Source organism: Macaca fascicularis, chromosome 13 (assembly GCF_037993035.2).
Source record: "Macaca fascicularis isolate 582-1 chromosome 13, T2T-MFA8v1.1".
NCBI classification, from domain to species: domain Eukaryota; kingdom Metazoa; phylum Chordata; class Mammalia; order Primates; family Cercopithecidae; genus Macaca; species Macaca fascicularis.
Genome location: NC_088387.1, coordinates 2,985,210 through 2,999,704, shown reverse-complemented (window position 1 = coordinate 2,999,704; position 14,495 = coordinate 2,985,210). Strand labels below are relative to the sequence as shown.

The window sequence follows — 14,495 nt, the reverse complement described above, 5'->3', positions numbered from 1 at the left end:
AGCTCAGCAATGAAGAACAGCTACACAATCATAACAGCAAAATCACAAGATGGATTTAAAAACAAAAACGATAACCAAATTAGGAAAATGGGGACTGGGAAGGTATAAAAGGCCAAACCCTCAGCATAGAAAATCAGTAGCTAATCCCTGAAATTGATTAATGAATTTATTGATTAATGAAGAGAACACTTTACACATATATTTAGAAATACATCAGTAAACACTAAAACTCTCAAAAAGTGATTGTTTCTGGGAAGCAGATCAGAAAGTAGAGCCCCAAGAGTTGTTTTTAGTTAAAACCTTTCTGCGCTATTTGTTTTTTTTATACTGCACTCATGTTTTCCTTTGAGAAAGAAAAAAAGCTAAATTTTATATAAGGTCTTAGGAAATCTGACTTGTCTAAATTGTTTTTAAAAGCTGTGCCATTTTATTATTATTAAAATAGCAAAATTAATATAAAAGGACACCCAGAGCAGGTAGGGCTACATGGCCTGCCACCCCATGACCTCAGGCCGCTCTGAGCACAGCAGCTCTGTCTGCCAGGCCACTGCTAGTTTCTCTCTCTGGAATGTGTCTGCCGTGTTCATGTGACTGCTTCCTAGGCTTTAGGTGTTAGTTTAATGTCATCATCTCACAGAGGCCTGCCCTGAGCACCCTCTTTCTTCTCACAGTTCCCTTTTCAGTCCCAGCACACGCGGACACATCTGGAGTTCCTGTGTGAGGTTCCCAGTTCTGCTTCCAACCAACCCCCACACTGAGCTCACCAAGAAGCCTCCCACACCGAGAACAGTGCCTGACATGTGGTTGTTGCTGAAAACAACAACAAAACCCTTGAACTAAAGCACTTGTTAAGTGAATGAACTCTTGGCCAGGAATGGTGGGTCACGCCTGGAATCCCAGCTTTCCGGGAGGCCAAGGTGGGAGGAGTGCTTGAGGCCAGGAGTTGGGGACCAGCCTAGGCAACAGAGCAAGACCCTGTCTCTACAACAAATGAAAAAATTAGCTGGGCATAGTGGTGTGTGCTTGTAGTTCTATCTGTCCAGGAAGCTGAGGTAAGAGGATGGCTTGAGCCCAGGAGTTTCAGGCTGCAGTGAGCTCTGATGGCGCCACTGCACTCCAGCCTGGGTAACAGAGCAATACCCTGTCTCAAATAAAAAATGAATAAACTCTTTAAAGTTATAATACACCATGTAATGGGAAATTTAAACATAAAAACCGAAAATACATGGAAAAATAGATTGTCACTATGTAAATACACAAAAATATGGACAAAGCTTAATGAAAATTTGTAAAATTAAAATTACTAAAATATGTGCATACATGGAGAAAGCAATTGGCAAAATATTAACAATTGGTGATTCTAGGTGAAAGGTATCTAGGTGCTCATTGCATTATTCTTGCCCTTCATCTTTAAGTGTGATGTTTTTTCCAGATAAAAAATGTAAACAAAATAGCTCTTTGAAAACAGCAGGATTCTGGCTACCTTGCTTTCTTTCATGCTTCTGTTATATTGTGTTTATAATTAACATCATTTGAGGACAAGGAGGAGAAATGACAGTCTGAGACTATCCCCCAAAGTTCCTATGTTGGAAACTTTATCCTGAATGCCACAGTTTTGAGAAGTAGGACCTTTAAGAGATGATGTGGTCATGAGGGCTCTGCCCGCATGAATGGATTGATGTCATTATGGTGGGAATGGGTTGGTTATTGCAACAGTGGGTTTGTCATAAAAGCAAGTTTGGCCTTCTCTCAAGAGCGCTCTTGCTGTGTGATGCCTTCTACCACAGGATGATGCAGCATGAAGGCCCTCACCAGATGCCAGCACCATGCTTTTGGACTTCCCAGTTTCCAGAACCATGAGTCAAACACTTTTCTGATCATTATAAATTACTCAGTCTCTGGCATTCTGTTACAGCAGCACAAAACTGAAACAGAGAGAGACAGGGGACATAATCTGCACGGCCTGGGCCACCTGTTGGGCTTCTCCTCACCTTAGCACTGACAAAATATGCCCTGGGTTGAGAGATGCAGAAGGGTTAAGACCCTTATGGGACCACAGTGAGCTGACAGGTCATACTCAGTCTTCTGGAGCCCTTATCTATGACCCTAACCTAGAAAACTACTGCTGGGCAGCTAGGATCAAACAATTACCAGTTATTTCTAACTTTCTGAAGGACTAGTGAGAGGGGAAAGAAAAGAAGAGAAGGCAGGCCGGGCATGGTGGCTCACACCTGTAATCCCAGCACTTTGGGAGGCAGAGGTGGGTGGATCACCTGAGGTCAGTAGTTCGAGACCAGCCTAATCAACATGGTGAAACGCCATCTCTACTAAAAATACAAAAATTAGCCAGTCCTGGTGGCGCACACCTGTAATCCCAGCTACTTCAGAGGCTGAGGCAGCAGAATTACTTGAACCTGGGAGACGGGGGCTGCGTTGAGCTGAGATTGCACCACTGCACTCCAGCCTGAGCAACAGAGCAAGACTCTGTTTCAAAAAAAAGAGGAAAGAGGAGAAGGGAGGAGGTTCTGAGTGCAGGACACACATCTGGGTTCAAGCACACTGTCTTACAAAATCCCTGCACAGGAATCCATAATCCCAATGAGCACACTGAGGCTTAGGCAAGCCAAGGCCACAGAGTTGCAGGGGAGAGGCTGTGTCTGCAGTCCAGTCTATCTGATGCCCGTGCTCTGCCCGCTATATCTCAGAAAGGAAGGGGCACATGATATGGGTATGATGGACAGTCAGTCCTTCCGTGTGGCCTCACCTGGCTGCATCTTCCTCTAGTAGGAGCTTCACGAACTGCCGGGGCACGTGCAGGGAGAGCACGCTCTCTGCCATCTGCTCCAGGATCCGCAGGTGGTTACCGTCGGTGGTTGGAAACCGGTACATGCGGCAGATGGCGCCGCCAAACACTGAGGTGGGATGACAGGAGACAGGCTGCAATGTGAACTGGCTGCAGACCTGCCTCGTGGGTTCTTCGCTCCTGGCCCTCGGGGATGGTGACAACTCAAGTCCTCTCACTGTTCATCTCACGGGAATTAAAACTCTTACACCGAAAACCTACCAAATGACTAGGTCTGAACGCTTCTTCCCAGCAACATGCAATCTTCCTGTCCCAGAACATGTAACTAACTCTAAAGCGCGAGCAGCTGGGGGCAGGGAGGCTGTCGCCAGTCACCAACCCCGATGTGAAACAGGAAAGAGTGAGATGAAGTATGACTTCCTTGGAGTATTACTGACTCTTTTTTATTTTTTAATCCTCTTTAAAGGAAAATTATTATTGTTTTTTGTAGTAACTCTTTATATGCTGCAAAAAGAACACGAGGATAAGCAGCAGAGAGGTGACAATGAGGGTACATGGCTGGGACAATCGCAGCAGGTGGGGAGCAAAGGGGACTGCAGGCCCAAGTGGATACTCACAAGAGAGGCAAGAATACCAAAGGAGGAAGCTGTTTACCCGATTTCAGCAAAGTGTCCTTTCGCAACGAAGCATATTTGGATCGGATTCCTAATGCCTCCGTCAAGCTCTCATCGACGGGAAGAACCATCTGATAATGTGTAAGGAAATGCACAAGAAAACTGTGAGATTCAGATGACTCCAGAACACTCAGCAGAAACAGTGGCCTAAATACATCACAACAGAACTCTTAAGATGAATATCCACCATGAACTCTACAATAAAGATGCTGCCCAAGCCACAAAGTAATTCACCTCCCAGTGTGTTGAACCACTTCATGCACACACAAGTCTCTAGGCAGGCGTGGTTTCTCAGCCACTTCACCTTGTGGTTCAGTGTTCTGATGTATAAAAGGAAAGGAAGAGAATAGATGATGCCAAGGGATATTTCCAGAACTAACACTCTGGGCTTATTTTGGGTGAAATGAGACATCTCTGTATTGTACAACAATGACTACTTACCAGCGTTGGGGCTCTGAAATTAGAATTTTTCTTTGAGTGTCTGTGTGAGAGACTGTGCATGAGAGTGGGTGCAGGAGGGTGTAGCTGGAGAGGCGGAGGAGGATCGGGGAAGAGGGGAGCATATGAAAAGGTGAAGGTATGTACCAGGAGACTGCAGGGCATGCATGTGTCTGGGAGAGGAAGATATTAACAAAACAGGACAGATGACCTGGGTCCTAAATGCCTCTTCACTTGCCCTCCACACCCGCTAAGTTGCCCCCGACTGCAGTTCTTCCAGCAGGGCTCTTTCCTGCTTACTCTTGCCCTCTAGATGTGGCCAGTATAGCACCCAGAACACAGGCAGGCTCCAGGGCAGCAGGGCTTTACAGGCGGGAGCCCTGTTTCCTGCTTCAAGGTGTGCCTAAGGAGGACCGGAGTGTCCATGGGGAGCGGCATCAAGCAGCAGGCCCTGCCCGTTGCTGAGCACAAAGGCTAAGTCCACGAGAGCCGCATTTTTACCGATTAATTCCCTTGCTCTTTCTAAAGGAGAGGAGGAAAGTGGCGTAACTCACCCTCCCATTGACAGTGTCCACAGACCGGGTCACAGGGGGCCGTTGGTCTGACTTCTCCTCCATCTGCCAGCCAATCACGGTGATGTTACCCACACGGTCACTCTCTGCAGACCTGTGATGTACAACATGCTTTAATGAGTGGTGCTGCAACTGTGCTTCTTTTCTGCTGAAATGCAAAGTCCTGGCCATACTGGGTCATCAGGGTCCTGGGGGCAGCAGGGCCGAGCTGACTGACCAGTCGGTCAGCATTCGCTGTGTACACAGGGCTCGTCCCCAGCGAGACAGACGAGAAAACCATGGGGCACAGCGGAGGGCTGTGTCTGAACGGACAATGCACCACAGGGAAGTGTGGACGTGCGGGTGAAGTCAGAGGGGGCCTCCTTGAGGAGGAGCCAATGCTGTTCTCGAGCTGCTGCCAGTGCCTGGGTTCACCCCTGCCCAGAGGGTGAGGGGGACACGTGCCAGATTGAGGACTAGAGAACACCTTGTTCTGGCCCTGGGCCCTTTTCTGTTCCTTCCCACCCCACCCTCAGGTTTATATTAGCCCAAGGCCCTTGAATCCTGAGATGACAGAGCTGAGGCTACCCCAGCCTCAGTCGGCTTTGACCTGACACCTTTTCCTTACACGATCCCTCTAATTTTACCTAGGTGGCTGATGGTGGCCTGGGCTCATCTGATCCATCCAGGGAGCCTGGGTTCACCCTGGAACTTCAGGCTTTCTATTTACAAGGTCTCACTTAACCAGGTTCTAAATTTTTGTCTGGTCCCATCTACTGACCATTTCCTTTGTGATTTCCTCGCCCTGTCCTCGTGCCTGTGAAGTCCTTTCCTGCTCTATCTGTTCAATGATCAGTCGCCTTTAGCTCCTTTAAAAAGAATGGTGTCCATTTTGTACATTTAACTCTAACCCAACTAGAGTTAACTCTGACGCATGATGTAACTAAATATTTTTCTCAAAGTCCTTTTCCTTACATGATCCCTCTCATTTTACCTAAGATTTTTCCTTTTTCCTTTTTCCTGAATGAAGTTCTCTAAACAAACTATGTTTAGACGATGCTGCAGGGTTCTCATCCTGTCCACTGATTAGATAGTCAACGCCTGCAATACTGTCTTTACTTTACTTACAGTAACTTCAGAACGTCTCAACATTGCAGGGACTTAATTTTTTGTCAAATTTTCCTAGCTTTTTTGGATTATTTTCCCAGATCATAGTTCTCACAATTTTTACATTATTCTGAAAAAAGAACACCATGTCAGAGTTTTTGGTGGGAAGTGCCCCTAAAATGATTTGGAAGGACTGACATCCTGATATCTTTCATCTTTTCATCCTGGGACACGGTGGGCGTTTCTCTTTCATTCACTCATTCCTTCCACAAACATTTATTGGGCACCAGGCACTATTCTAAGTGTCTGGGAAATAGTAGTGAAGCAAAGCAGACAGAACTCCCTGCTGTCTGGGAGATTATATTTTACTGGGGAGGGGCTAAATAACAGAGAAACACACTCAGTATTATTAGATATGTATCCAGGCCTTCCTTTAGGGCTCGGAACAGCTGTGCTCATATCTCCTATGGATGCTAAAAGTTACCATTCCCTGATAGGCTAAGTAATTTGTTTCGCCTCAGGAGACAACACAGTGTCGCCACACAGACTGCTTCTGGGAAGGGAAGGGTGCTCTCTCAGTATAGGAAGTGGGTCCTTTCCCCACCTGTCCCTGGACCTCATCATTCCAGATCCTTCCAAGGGAATAAAACTGAACACCAACCTTAGTGTTAAATGCAACCTATGATGCCTGTCCTGCAGCAGATCTTTGACAATGAACGTTCCAGAGCCCAGTAAATACATCTGAGGAAGAGAAGGAAGAGAGGCAGCATTGGTGTACTTGCTTTGCTTCTGATGCAATTACCATGGCCCCAGAGAGTCCAGCTGACTGCCTCCCACAGCACCTCTTACTCTGATGTCAGAAGCCCGATGGGAAAGCTTAAAAATTTGCAAAGACAAATGTATTTAGACATGAGCTAACTTGTGAGCCAGTAGTGAAGTGAATCTGTGTTCACCTCTCATTCAAATGATTACATAATTTTTTCAAAGGGAAGAAAATCCCACGAACTACAACACATTACTTAACTGTTCCCTGAGATCTATCTTTGACATCATACACGGAGAGTTTGACTTGTGTCATCTGATTGATAAGAGAGTCTTGAAAGAAGGCAATACTGCTTAGAAATATAGGATTGTTGGTTCCCTAGAACAGAAAAGGAAATAATCAGAACACAGGGTTGGGTTTTAAAAATGTAATTGCTTTTGAAATACATCAACATTTTCAGAATGAGAAACTAACATTCTCACTGTCTTGAATCAACACGAATGCTAAAGGCAGCTCAAATAAATACATAAAACAAACAAACAAACAAAACCCTCTGCTTTTTAAAAGAGGAAAAGGAAGTCTGACAGACCATGACAGATCCACACACAATAAATCAGCCCATGAAACAAGCTCGGCCTGAGGACTCATTTCATGGGTTTCACACTCAGAGGGAGGAATTTCTAAAAACTGAAACAAGTTGGATGTCCACACGCACTCTTAGTTTTATGACTTAAAGTGTAATGTGTATTTAGACCTACGACTTTGGGTTATTCCTTTAAGAGGTACAAACAAGCAGATGAAAGAGAGAAAATGAATGGCTTAAGTGGTTTATTATATACTTCTAGAAGCCTGTGTCTGGGATAATTAAAGCCTGACTTTTTAAAAGCTATCCTTTTTTTTAGGATCAACTACTAGTTTTTAGATTATAGGTGACTATTTCCCGGCAGCTTAGCCGTGTCCTCCAAAGCCCCGTAATACCATACTCTCTCAGGTACCAGGTAATTATCACAGCCACTGTTCCCTGGGCCTCTGGCTCCGTTTTCTCTCTGCAGATCCAGATCCAGGCGGTCAAGCTGACTGGACAGCTCCACCTGAGTGGGCTGCTAGGGCCTCGACCAACTCATCTCTCCCTCTACCCGCCCTTGGCTAAGGCCGCCCTTGGCTAAGGCCACCTCTGACTCCCTTTCCAAGCAGGCTAAAAGCCTGGGCATGTACTTTGGTGCCTTCTTCTCTGTTGTTCTCAACCACCCAGTGATCATTCATTCACTCATTCCTTCCACAAACATTTATTGGGCACCAGGCACTATTCTAAGTGTCTGGGAAACAGTAGTGAAGCAAAGCAGACAAAACTCCCTGCTGTCTGGGAGATGCTATTCTCTTGCAACTCCCCTTGCAAGGTTCACCTTCAAAGTCTCTGTCACACACTCCTTTCTTTCCACTCCCTCCCACTCTCGCTCCTCCAAATGACTGTCCTATACAAGTTAGGACATCTGGTCAGGTGACTCCCCTTGCCCAGAAGCCTACACTGGCTCACTACCATGTGCTGATTAACACCACGGCCTTCAAGGCTTTCGTTCCTTGCTCTCCTACGTGTGCCTTTCACACACCGACCAGGATACAGTTAGACCCCAAACCCGCATGATCCTTCCCTGTGGTCACACATCTGCATAACCACAACAGAACTTTGGCGGGGCTCTTCACATGGAGTCCCCCGACTGGCTACCTGGGCATCACTTGGGAGCTTGCGAGAAATGCACTTGGGAGAAATGCACTTGGGAGCTTGCAAGAAATGCTTGCGAGAAATGCAGACGTACTGAAGCAGAATTTCATGAAGCCCCACCCTAGGAAGCCTGTTCTGAGAGTCAGATAGGATCCCAGCCTCCTGGTGCTCTCCTCACCTTCCTACTCCAATACTTCCCATACTCGCTGTGCACAGGGGCAGCCATATTCATTTCTGCCTCCCCATCCACCAGCTGGTCAGTTCCTCGGGGCAGGGACTGTGCCCTGGTGGGCTCTGTATCATCCACAGTGCCTGGCACTATGCTTAGATGTGTAGGTAGCACTCGACAAATGCTTAGAAAGCAGAATTGTTGACGTGAACTTGGAAATAAGTTCCTAAGAGACTGAAAGGGTGGGCTAGCTTCCAAAATGCACAACTGGTGAAGAAGAAGAAATGCAGTTTAAGTTTGATAATTCTTCACTGTACAACTGCAGAATCTCATGCCACCAACTCCTACACTTAGTGTTACGTAGTGTGCTCAATGATCTAAAAGGATTTTGCAAAATTCCCTCCATAAATGTTTATCATGTAACTTAGTGGAAAACGTAAACATGTGACACAAAACTCAAAAGGCTGTAAAAACAAAAACCAACAAAAATAGGGGTATGTCTGGACAAGAGAGTGGTTAATAGTTAATACTCTTCTAAGCTTTGATTAACGAGCACAACTCTTCCAAAGTAACAGCCAACTGGAGGTGACAAGAAGGAATTAGGTCTTACCTCTTACAAGGCAATAAAGCTTACAGGATCATTGTTCAAAAACAAGCTGCCAATAGTTAATCAATAACTGTAAAGGATATGGCAACATAAATGCTACCCAGATGAGTAAATGTGATGAACAATATCAATGTACTGAAAACCCACGGGAAAATAGCAACAACTCACGTAAATACGGCTTCAGCTACAGATGCACGAGTAACTGAACATCAGGACAAGACACACCACTAGAGAATGTCCCACAGCACCTCAGGGAGGGACCACCAGCACCCACCTCAATGATCTCCGTCTGTGCATGCTTCGTCCAGAATGCCTGAGGAGGGGTGGTGACACTCACCGCAACAAAACTATTTGGCTTTCGATCTAGCGATGGAGTATGCAGCTCACTGCAAGCTACAGAATCAAGATGGGAAAGAAATGAATCCTTTAAAACCAGACTCTCATCAGTTCTCTGTTCCAAATACACTCAAAGAAAGCACAAAGAGTAAACGACATTCAAAGAGGTGAGACGATCACATCGTCAGTTGTCACAGGGAGGTGATTTTTAAAATTTGAAACAATCTCTTTATACGCCCCCTCCCCAGCACCCTCCAAGACAGCAATGCCATAACTTCAGTGAAAGGCTGCGCTGACAGGGGCTTCCCATGTCCATGGAGTGGAACACAAAGCCAGAAACCTCATACAGGTCCAACCCTTCAAGTCTGACCTCGGTAACTATTCCAACTCTAAGCAATCGAGCAAAGGAACCACGGAGTCTATGAAATCTAAGACAGAGCTACCCGTGCTTGCATCCTGTGCCTGCTGTGGCTGACTCTGAGCATATGGTGCCCCACGTGTCTTGGCAGGTGGATGGATGGATGCTGGAAGAAAATTAGAATTCTATGGCAAAGTAAACAAAGCTCTTCTTTTTTTTTAAGTGAGCCACTGTTCATTTACAATCAATGATAAACCACATACATGACAGTGGTCTCACAGATTACAACGGAGCTGAAAAATTCCTATTGTCTAGTGATGTCACAGCCATCCTAACACCCCAGTACAAACACATTCCCTTTTCTATGTTTAGATACACAACTGCCTGTAATATTTAGTACAGTAACATGCTGTCCAGGTTGGAAGCCTAGGAGTAACAGGCTATACCATGGACATAGTAACAGGCTAGGAGTAACAGGCTATACCATGGACATAGTAACAGGTTAGGAGTAACAGGCTATACCATGGATATAGTAACAGGCTAGGAGTAACAGGCTATACCATGGACATACTAACAGGCTAAGAGTAACAGGCTATACCATGGACATAGTAACAGGCTAGGAGTAACAGGCTATACCATGGATATAGTAACAGGTTAGGAGTAACAGGCTATACCATGGATATAGTAACAGGTTAGGAGTAACAGGCTATACCATGGATATAGTAACAGGTTAGGAGTAACAGGCTATACCATGGACATAGTAACAGGCTAGGAGTAACAGGCTATACCATGGATATAGTAACAGGCTAGGAGTAACAGGCTATACCATGGATATAGTAACAGGTTAGGAGTAACAGGCTATACCATGGACATAGTAACAGGCTACGAGTAACAGGCTATACCATGGACATAGTAACAGGCTACGAGTAACAGGCTATACCATGGACATAGTAACAGGCTACGAGTAACAGGCTATACCATGGATATAGCAACAGGTTAGGAGTAACAGGCTATACCATGGATATAGTAACAGGCTAGGAGTAACAGGCTATACCATGGACATAGTAACAGGCTAGGAGTAACAGGCTATACCATGGATATAGTAACAGGTTAGGAGTAACAGGCTATACCATGGATATAGTAACAGGCTAGGAGTAACAGGCTATACCATGGATATACTAACAGGCTAGGAGTAACAGGCTATACCACGAACACAGTAATAGGCTAGGAGTAACAGGCTATACCACAGATATAGTAACAGGTTAGGAGTAACAGGCTATACCACAAACACAGTAATAGGCTAGGAGTAACAGGCTATACCATGGATATAGCAACAGGCTAGGAGTAACAGGCTATACCATGGACATAGTAACAGGCTAGGAGTAACAGGCTATACCATGGACATAGTAACAGGCTAGGAGTAACAGGCTATACCATGGACATAGTAACAGGCCAGGGGTAACAGGCTATACCATGGATATAGTAACAGGCTAGGAGTAACAGGCTATTCCATGGAAACAGTAACAGGTTAGGAGTAACAGGCTATACCATGGATATAGTAACAGGTTAGGAGTAACAGGCTATACCATGGATATAGCAACAGGCTAGGAGTAACAGGCTATACCATGGACATAGTAACAGGCCAGGAGTAACAGGCTATACCATGGATATAGTAACAGGCCAGGAGTAACAGGCTCCACCATGGACACAGTAACAGACTAGGAGTAACAGGCTATACCATGGACATAGTCTAATAGGCTAGGAGTGACAGTCTATACTTAGGAGCCTAGGAAGCTGCACCATCTGGGATCCTGTTAGTACACTCTGTCATGTTCACAAAAGGACAACATCGCCTAATGACACATTTGACAGAATGTATCCTCACCATTAAGTGATACATGACTATACTTAACGCCACCGAACTGTATACTTAAAAATGGTTAAAATAATACATTTTGTGTACATTTTATTGCAATTTTAAAATAAAATAGAAAAAACATATGAACTCCTATTTAAAAATATATTATTGTGTCCACAACAGGTGAGACAAATGCACACAAAATTCAGGGAGAGGAGGAGTGATGGGATGAAGGAAGACATTAATAAAAATGAAAGAAAGAACAGGGAGAAAAAAGGAGAGATTAAAAGACAGAAAAATACAAAGAGGGAAGGAAGAGATATGACTCTGGAAGGGTGGGGGAGAGCAATAGCTTGACATGCTTTGAGGAGAGTTTAGTTGGGAAGATATCTTTGTTCATTTGTAAGTTACTGGCTATCTCCGTCCTTTGAAAGGACCTGTGGTGACCTAACTAACCACTGTTCACAGCTCGATCTACTCTTCGGGTTCTAATTACACTTTTTCTGACATTAAGATTGCCATACCAGCTCTCTCTTTTGTTAGCACACACATTTGTGTGTGTGTGCATGTTTTTCTATAGTTGCTATTTGTGCAGCTATAACCCAGATGTTGACCCCTAATCTCATGTCTTGGAATTTTCAGTGCTTTCTCTATTGGTGAACGCCCATCTGGAATCATTGGCCTTCTACTGAGGAACATCTCTTAGCATTGTTTATTCTGTAAGTGTGGTGTTGGCATGCTTTCAGCTTTCAAGGTTTAAAAAATGTCTTTATTCCACCTTACTTCTTGAAGGAAATGTTCTCTAAGCAGTTATTTTCTCTAAGCCCTTTAAATATATTGTCTCTAGGCCTCTATGTTTCTGTTATGAAGTCAGCTGTCAGTCTAGTTGTTGCTACTTTAAGATTGTGTTTTGTGACAGTTTTTATAATTTTCCCACTGACTGCGGCTTTCAGTAGTTTCATTATGATGTGCCGAGGTACGTTTGTTTGTATTTATTTGGTGAAACTGTTGTATTCATTTGGGAGAAATGCTCACCTATAAATATTGCTTCGGACCCTTTTCTGTGTTCCTTCTTAAAGATACAGAATAAATGTAATGTTAGACCTCTCACTATGCTGTTTTTACTCTCCTCTGAGCTTTTTTTCCATTATTTTTATGGCTCTGGCTTCATTTTGTAAATTTTCTTCTTGAAATTTTTCTTTGAATTCTAAAATATGTATGTGGTTCTTTTCATGGCTTCTAGTTCTCTGAAAATGTTCAATGTCGTCTTTTTTCTTCTTTACCATAGTGTTATGACTGAAAGTTTGTGTCCCCCTAAAGTTTCTTGAAGTAGGTCTGTCCTCTGACACAAACATCAAAACTTATGTGTTGAAATCTTATATCCCAATGTGATGGTATTAGGGGTGGGGCCTTTCAGAGGTGATTAGGTCACGAGGGTAGACTCTTCATGAATGGGATTAGTGCCTTTAAAAGAAGAGACACAAGAGCTTGCTCCCTCTGCTCTGCTCTCTGCCATGTGAGAACACAGCAAGACTACGTCCATCTGCAAACCAGGAAGCTGGCCCTCATCAGACAACAGATATCCTAGCATCTCAATCTTGCACTTCTCAGGTTCCAGAACTGTGAGCAATAAACTTCTATTTTTTAAGCCACCCAGTCTACAATATTCTGTTATAGCAGCCCCTATTAACTAAGACATATAGTCAATAACGGTTATTTTAGTGTTTGTCTCTTAACTCTAATATACACGGCCCCTTTGGGTCTATTTCTATGTTTACTGTTTCTGTTCATATTTCTTATTTCCTGTTTCCGAGAAATCATGATTTTATGCTGAATACTACAAGAATTGCTTGTAGAAGTGATTTGAGGCCTAGGATGGTGCTGTCTTTCTCCAGACAAGATTTGTAACTACTTCTGCAAGGTTCTAGGGAGGACTAGCACTCTGAAACGTTTTCATTTACTTGCAGTAACTTAATGAACCTGTAGTCCCTATGAACACCTGCTTCTGGTTCCCCTTACTCTAGAGGTTTAGATTTAGCCTTCTGGATTCTAGATCAAAGTGAGAGGGGTTTCGTCAAGTATCCTTCCCCTAACAGACCCTAGAAAGCAACCCCTGTCACTTCTGCACTGAGACACTGTCTAAAGCACTGCACAGCCTCTGGACCTCTTGGCCTTCCTCTTGGGAACCACTGTAAGCCCTCAAAGGAATAAGTGGGCCTCTGCTCTCAGATTCTTTACGGTCCTATCAGTTCTCTGGTCGCATGGACCAGATAGTTCAGATTTTTTTTTTCATTTTTTCTAGTTGTCCTTAATGGTAGATTTGATTTTTGTTTGTTATTTATCTAGAAAAAGATTTTCTTTCTCCTTAGAATGTGTTAGTCTCACAAGGAGATGCCTGGCAGTTGGAATATTCTTGAGTCTTAAGTCCATTCTTCCCTCTGGAAAGAATTCTCTGTTGCTTCTGGCTCGCTGCTACTCCTCTCTCCGGCTCTCTGCTTCTAGGTCTCCTATTGATCAAATACCAGAACTCCCAAACCTGTCATATCTCTTCACCAACAATCTCTGTCTTGATATTTTCTCCTTGAACTGTGAGAGGGTTCCTTCGTTTACCTTCACAGATTTGTAACAGCTTTCAGCAGTGTTGCTTTGATTTTTACTACGCTTCTTTTAAGATATGATTTACATATCATAAAGTTCACCCTCTTAAAGTACACAATTCTCTGTTTTGTTTCGTTTTGTTTTGAGGCGGAGTCTCACTCTGTTGCCCAGGCTGGAGTGTGGTGGCGTGATCTCAGCTCACTGCAAGCTCCGCCTCCCGGGTTCACGCCATTCTCCTGCCTCAGCCTCCCGAGTAGCAGGGACTACAGGTGCCCGCCACCGCGCCCAGCTAGTTTTTTATAATTTTAGTAGAGACGGGGTTTCACCATATTAGCCAGGATGGTCTCGATCTCCTGACCTTGTGATCTGCCTGCCTTGGCCTCCCAAAGTGCTGGGATTACAGGCATGAGCTACACACCCGGCCCAATTCTGTGGTTTTTAAAGGCATTCAGAGTTGTGCAACCATCACCACAAATTCCTTAACATCTTAACATTCTCATCAACCCAAAAACA

General features: G+C 44.3%; 1 protein-coding gene across 45 annotated transcripts in view; it reads right to left on the bottom strand.

The window, feature by feature from the left end:
• The window catches only part of INPP4A (inositol polyphosphate-4-phosphatase type I A), a 165,024-nt gene that overhangs the window by 61,944 nt on the left and 88,585 nt on the right, over positions 1 to 14,495 (bottom strand). For 39 of the 45 annotated variants that reach the window (XR_012421910.1, XR_012421908.1, XR_012421907.1 and 36 more), the window contains exons 5-10: positions 9,107 to 9,225; positions 6,598 to 6,714; positions 6,235 to 6,314; positions 4,470 to 4,581; positions 3,458 to 3,548; positions 2,765 to 2,912 (exon numbers count right to left, since the gene is read on the bottom strand). Coding sequence is in view for 41 of the 45 variants with exons in the window: in XM_045368772.3 (XP_045224707.2) it covers positions 2,765 to 2,912; positions 3,458 to 3,548; positions 4,470 to 4,581; positions 6,235 to 6,314; positions 6,598 to 6,714; positions 9,107 to 9,225 (667 nt within the window). In the remaining 4 variants the exon portion in view is untranslated. The remainder of the gene's footprint in view (positions 1 to 2,764; positions 2,913 to 3,457; positions 3,549 to 4,469; positions 4,582 to 6,234; positions 6,315 to 6,597; positions 6,715 to 9,106; positions 9,226 to 14,495) is intronic. The other 6 variants (XM_074011040.1, XM_074011042.1, XM_074011043.1 and 3 more) reach the window with 1 other exon arrangement.